The sequence below is a fragment of the Mchenga conophoros genome, linkage group LG9 (assembly GCF_057382185.1).
Source record: "Mchenga conophoros isolate Kocher_MC1m ecotype Shallow Benthic linkage group LG9, M_conophoros_male_GT1.1, whole genome shotgun sequence".
NCBI classification, from domain to species: domain Eukaryota; kingdom Metazoa; phylum Chordata; class Actinopteri; order Cichliformes; family Cichlidae; genus Mchenga; species Mchenga conophoros.
This window is the reverse complement of record NC_140534.1, coordinates 36,956,427-36,963,152: the sequence shown is the minus strand read 5'-3', so window position 1 is coordinate 36,963,152 and position 6,726 is coordinate 36,956,427. Positions and strand designations below refer to the sequence as shown.

General features: G+C 37.5%; 2 protein-coding genes across 2 annotated transcripts; one reads left to right on the top strand and one right to left on the bottom strand.

Annotated features, from left to right (window-relative positions):
- Positions 1 to 230: 230 nt before the first annotated feature.
- LOC146567848 (GTPase IMAP family member 7-like) lies at positions 231 to 1,541 on the bottom strand. Its single transcript, XM_085285998.1, has 3 exons — positions 1,390 to 1,541; positions 1,095 to 1,144; positions 231 to 823 (listed from the first exon to the last, which is right to left on the bottom strand). The coding sequence occupies exons 1-3, from the start codon at positions 1,539 to 1,541 to the stop codon at positions 231 to 233; spliced, it is 795 nt and encodes a 264-aa protein (XP_085142124.1).
- Positions 1,542 to 1,913: 372 nt separating this feature from the next.
- On the top strand, positions 1,914 to 2,744 carry LOC146567847 (GTPase IMAP family member 7-like). The gene is made up of 2 exons (XM_085285997.1): positions 1,914 to 1,932; positions 2,047 to 2,744. The coding sequence occupies exons 1-2, from the start codon at positions 1,914 to 1,916 to the stop codon at positions 2,742 to 2,744; spliced, it is 717 nt and encodes a 238-aa protein (XP_085142123.1).
- Positions 2,745 to 6,726: the final 3,982 nt, after the last annotated feature.

Genomic DNA, 6,726 nt, shown 5'->3' with positions numbered 1-6,726 from the left:
GCAGTTTACAAAAGATGACAAACTTTCACTGATTTGTTAGATAAAAGTGTATAAAAACGTTTAAATAGTTCAGAAATAATTCCTTGTTTCCTTGTTTGAATGCTGATTAATATGAAATCAAGAAGAAAACACACAAAAAAATGCAGTTTATAACTGTGTTCATGCCCTTATGTGTGTCTTTGCACACACCAAAATAAAAAATCCCACTTCCAATTACTTTATTTCCTGACCTAATACAGGAACGTCTGCTGGTTTTGGATTAGGTTCATCCCTGTCTCCAGTAGCTTCTGTACCTGACTGTCATTTTGCCTGCTGTTCTCAAAGAGAACACACCTGTTGTCACATTTCTGAATTATTGCTTTCAGCTCAGGTTGACAGGTACGTAGGAAATCCTCAAACTTCATTTCTGCCTGCCGCAGGTCGTCTCCTCTGGTGAACAGGATAATTGTTTGTTTTCTAACTTTGCTTGCAAAAGCTTTTTCTAGCTTTTCTATTATGTTTCTCTCACCATCTGTAAATCTGCTTGCTTGCATCACAAGTACATACACACAAGGTCCTGACTCACAAAGCTGTTTGCACTTTTTTACATGTTTGTCCCTAACTGACGGTGCAATGTCATCATCAAAGATGTCAGGAGTATCGATCACACATACATGGAAATCATTCACTTTAGTTTCTGCCACTTGGCACTCTGAGGTGATCGGCTTGGAGCTGGGTCTAGATATGAAGCGTTTCTCTCTGAGGATGCTGTTCCCACTCGCACTCTTTCCACTCCCAGACATTCCCAAAAGGACAATGTTCCATATGGCTGGAGTGCGTCTTCCTGAATAAGTTTATAATGATGATAATGTCAGCGAAATCCCTCATTGCATTACATTCAAAATCTATAAATAATGAAAACGTAAACTCCCACAGTTGCACTAAAATACACAAAAGAGCTTATTTAACATTAGTAAATCCAGTCTTACTATTTGAAGTCTTTCTTGGATCATGAAGGACTCTTTGCTTATAACAACCGTCTGCATAATCCCTATTTAATAACCCATTTTTTAATATGAACTTCTAAAATGCTGCTTAGAAGCATTGGGGTTCACCTGCTTGTGGCTCAGTAGTGTACGGTCCAGTTTGTGATCCATAGTCAGGCCTACAATTTAATAACAGAGAAAAAATAAACCCACCTCAGCTCAAAAACTCTTTTTTTGTTTTATAAACACTTATTTGTTGTTTCTAACAATATATATATAAAAAAAATCAGAGCCCCTTGTAAAATACATTACCAGAGTTTTTCATAGCATATGTGCACATGGTTAAAGAGAATATGTTTTTCATTTTTATTTAAATAAGGTAAGCCCTAATGCTAGCTCAACAGTTCTGCACTTTCAGCTTTACCTGGCATTGGTTGTTATGAGTTGTTGTGGTTCACATCTCCTTGAATTACTGCTCTGCCGGCAACCCATACTGCAGAAACTGAATGAGTGATCTGTGGGTTCATAAGTCAGAAGCAGCAAAACTCTGAACTCTTCACTTTTGCTGAAGTACATTCATTAAGTATTTTACATTTTAAATTATAAATCATAGACTGCAGGACTTGAGAGATTGTGAAAATAAAGCGTGATGTGATATGAAATCAGAAAGGTTTTCTTTCTCTTTTTATCTGCAATACCTTTAATAACTGTCCTTTTATTTTATTGCTACAAAGCAAAGAAAAGTTTACAAGCAAAACTCACTGTGAGTGGTGGCTCTTCAATCAGGTGCAGCACAGTCTGTGCAGTGAGTGCAGACTGTGCTGCCCTCTATACCTGTCAGCTACAGGAGGAGGTGTGTCCTCTGTGGAGCTATAAATAAAAGATGTGTTTAACAGAAGCTTTATCATTCATCCCTCTCACCTGTGCAGTGACAACAGTGACATTAAGATGGATTTGTTTCCAGCAGGTAAGACCTAAAGTTAATCTTTAGGTTGGTTTGTTACCTTGGAAAGTTTTCACTAAGGTTCTTATTACACCCTTGTGTATATGAGTTAAATCAAATTAGTCAATTGTGTTTCAGGTCCTGATTTGAGGATTGTGATGATTGGAAAAACTGGTGTGGGCAAGAGTGCTGTTGGGAACACCATCCTGGGAAACAAACGTTTCAGATCTTGCCCTTTATCTGGGTCAGTGACTGAGGTCTGTCAAAAAGGTGTGACTCAGTGGGGTAATAGAGTAGTTAGTGTTGTAGACACACCAGGGATCCTGGACACTGCAAAATCAGATGAGCTCATCAAAAGAGAAATTGTGCGTTGTGTTGAAGTCTCCTGTCCCGGTCCTCATGTGTTCCTGTTGGTCATCCAAGTGGGTCGATTCACCAAAGAAGAGAAAAACTCAGTGGAAGCCCTGCAGGAGCTGTTTGGCCCCGAGGCAAACAAGTACATGATTGTGCTCTTCACCCGTGGTGGTGATCTTGGAGGCATGACCATAGAGCAGTACGTACGTGAAGCTGAGCCTGGGCTAAAGCACATCATTGAAAGCTGTGGAAACAGGTACCACGTCTTTGACAACACCAGCAGCGACAAAAAGCAGGTGGTGGAGCTGATCAAGAAGATTGATAACATGATGGCAGAAAATAGAGGCACACACTACACAGACGCCATGTACAAGGAGGTGGAGGAAGCACACAGACTGGGATTGACACTGCAGCAGTATAGGTTCACTGAGCCGCTGCTTAAGCGTGTCAGACTTTTTCGTATTCTTCTTGGGAGAGATTAAACTGTTGTGATAAATAGTACACGATCTAGTCTGAACTGGACAGTTTTTGTACATACACATGAAAGCATGAAATCTGTTTAGAATGACACAGTGTAGAAAGCTGTTTAGGATCATTTTATTTGAGTTATCACAAAAAAGAATGAAGATATCGGTTGCTGATTGTTTGACATTGTATTAAAGTGAAATACTAATCATAATACAAGCTGTGCTTTCAAAGTGTTTCTTGTCTCTGCTTCATCTGCTCCAGCTTGTAGCGAGTTTATAATCAGGGTGGTTTGTGATATCTGAACTGAACTGTATTTTGTATTTTTGTGTGATTTTGAAATGATGAATTATGACTTCTAAGAGGAGAAGTTTGAATTTTATTTGTTTGTTTTTTTGTCTGTTTTCTGGTTGTTTAAATGAAATTATTGTGAAGAAAAATTTCCTTTGGGTTCATGATTGTTAATTGTTGCTTCAACATTGTCCATTTTGATGTTTTACCTAAATAAATAATTTAAATACATCACTGTCATCAGTCATGTCTAAGTATAAAACCCCACTTTCACAATCTGAATCAGAATCAGCTTTATTTACTAAATATATGTTTTAACATCCAGGTATTTCCACGTCACATTGCATATCCAATTTTATGTCATCTTTGTTTGTCTCATGACAGCACACAGATGGCATGATAGTGTAGCTTTGTGTTGGAAAGGATCCTGGTTAACTAAGTTGCACTGGCATAGTCTCAAGGACATCCTACTGATGTATTCTGACCTTAGACTACTCTCACCAACGGTAATACTGTCTTTAAGTAAATGTGAGTATGAATAAAAAAATGGTTTAAATGAAATATCCACTGAAGTGAGTTCACTCCATTTATGTTTAAACAGTTTCACCTTTCACAAGAATGTACGCTGATTTTGTTGATTGTACTTTTAACAAATCCACAAAGCTTTCTCACTGTGAGTAATGGTAATGTAGAAGTTAAATTATATTTAATGGCATTCACAACGTATAATTTTCCAGAAATATATAAAAGACATATGTGGGTAAGTTGTATCGTCCTCTTCTCTCTAAACAGAACATACACTGTATAAGATCAATAAAAAATATTTGAAACCTATACTGGGGTATCCACTTGTGTCTGGAATAAAGTCTGTTACAGATAATATTTATCTGTCCATTTACTTATTTGACCAGCATTGACCCAGTTATCTTCTTTTTTGGGAAGACTGTGAGTTTTTGGATCTATGTACGTCAGTAACTTTTGTATCAGAATCAGAATCAGAAAGGGTTTTATTGCCAAATGTTGAGCAGGTTTACAACATTAGGAAATTGCTGCGGTGCTTCAGTGCAAACATACTGTCATAAATTACGCTTAAATAGACATGAAATAAAAATAAGAATAAGAATTAAAAGTGCTAAATAGATAAATATATACATGATATATACATGAGTGCAGGTGGTGATCAGTGCCAAACATGGAATGATGCAGTGAACACAGCGTAGGGTCATGTGTTAGTGATGGGAACAGTCATACGGTTATTGTTCATGTGTCCGACAGCAGAGGGGAAGAAACTGTTCTTATGGCGAGAGGTTCTGGTGCGAATGGACCGGAGCCTCCTGCCTGAGGGGAGCAGGTCAAACAGACTGTGTCCAGGGTGAGAAGGGTCAGCTGAGATCCGAGCTGCACGCCCCAGTGTCCTGGAGGTGTACAGGTCCTGCAGAGATGGGAGTCTGCAGCCAATCATCTTCTCAGCAGAGCGCACAACACGCTGCAGTCTCTGTTTGTCTGTTGTTACATTTCCTCTGCTTATTAATGATTTGCGTCATTGTGTTTACCACAGATTAGATCTAGAAGCTAAGCATGTCATGTTTTTATTTAGAAAACTCTGGGAAGGCCAAACCTTGACTCATGGTGTTTTTCCAGCCAGGTATGATTTTATTGCAGTGTCAGTGTGTTTGAGATCATTCTCATGAAGAGAATTAAGCCACTGCCAGTCACATTCTTTCCAGATGATATCACATTGTGCATCGAAATCTAACCTTACTTTTCTGCCTCAAAAGCTGATTCAGTATATCTGGACGTAATGTTTTCAGCGGGAGAAACGTTTCGTTACCTCCGGATGAAGTGAATTTTGGGATGCCCTTACTTGGATGAATGAGCATGCATCAAGATACTTACTTTTCTTGTTTTCAAATTTTTTATCAGATTTGACAAGATCTCCAACACCAAACCATGACAGAGCCTACACCCTGTTTTACAGATGGCTGTAAAAACTCTCTATAGTACCTCTCTCCAGAGCTCCTCGGTACATGTTGATGATTTGAACCAAAATTTTCAAATTCAGGTTAATTACTCTTTAAGACCTAATTTCTTGTTGTCCGTCAGCCTTTTCTCCCAGTGTCCCTTCATTAAGAATGGCTTCTTTACAGCCACCATTCTGAGATTCTTAAGAACATCATCTATTATGAACAGTTTTTTCCACTTTTTAGAAGTCAAAAGTATCGCTGTCATACTTTTCATTCAGAGAATAATCTATCTGAGGTGTTCTGGATATTTTTGTTGGACACAATGAGCCAACACGAAGTTGTGCTGTGATCTTTTAACATTTGGTCCAACACTACTTTCCTATGATTAAAATCATTAATGGGCGTTCATAGCCTCTTGAAAAGGAACAAGGATTTTGGTGAGAGGATGGAACAAATTTGACAGGAAGTTGTCACAGAAGTTGGTGATGTGAAAAAAAAAAACTTTTAAACTGTAGGTGCAAACCCACAGACAATTTCATAATCATACAGAAAGATTCAGGAAGGTTTTCGTGAGGAAATACTTTTCTTAAAGACATGTGGTCAGAGAGAAAACCAGGAAGTTCCTTGTAACATGTAAATTAAAAAAAAAAGGCACCAAAAAGAAAACAATGCAATCATCAGCACTCAGAAAACAAATAAGCAATTATTCTATTGTTTTCAGGAGCTGGAAGAAAGATTTGTGTCTTTTAAAGTAGTTACAGTTGAAGCCACTATGACGACATTTTCTGATTTTCTAACAGAGAATCATTAGTAATCACAAAAATGTGGTTTGTGCTCAGCCAAGTCATCTTTATAAGAAGACAGAACTACATCTTCAGATGATTACTATTGCGCTCTACCATCATACATCCAGTGTGCTGATAAATTCACTGGTTGCCTTAATGCACTTTTCTACTCTATTTGAGTAGTGCTTAAAAAAAATCCTCATTCAGTAATTCATATAAGCACTTTTTTTTCTACATCTTAGTGCTTTCTAGCTAACATCTAATCTGACTTTATGCTAGTGACAGAGACTGGCCATACTTAAAATATATGTCTATGTGCTTTATTTGTTTCCTCAAAACAAATCTAACAAGGAAAAAAAGAGAACCGTCCAGTTATTTTCAAATAAGAAAAATGAAAAAAAAAAAAACACGAAATGAATCCTTTTGTCATATATGTTTTTCTCATGAGTATGATTACTGTTATTTACTTAGAATTAGGTTTAGAAAGGGATTTAGTTTTATAGAAATTCAGATAAAATCTGTAATGTGGCTAGATTACTATGTAGGAAGTACAGTGAAACCACAGCTGTTACTTTTCATTAAGAAACTACTGGCCTATCTACAAGGAATAAATTGTTCAAGGCTTCTTAGAAAAAAACAGGGATGTTGTTGTAGGACCTGAACAAATGTGACAGAAAGTTTGATAATGATGTGGAAAAACCTGTAACACCTGTTGGATTCCACCCAGAGTGTTTTCACTGACACCTGAAGAAGCTCATAATGAAACACAAACATTCAGGAAGGTTTGCTGTGAGGAAATCACTTCCTTAAAGCCATGCCATGAGGAAGAAAAGCAGGATGTTCCTTGTATACATATTAATCAGCAAAACTGTCATTGCCTGGTTTCAGCTGATGTTTATCTTGTTCTCTCAGGCAGTTATGAGCCTTTATTTGTCACTTGCAGTTGCCTGCAGCGAAAT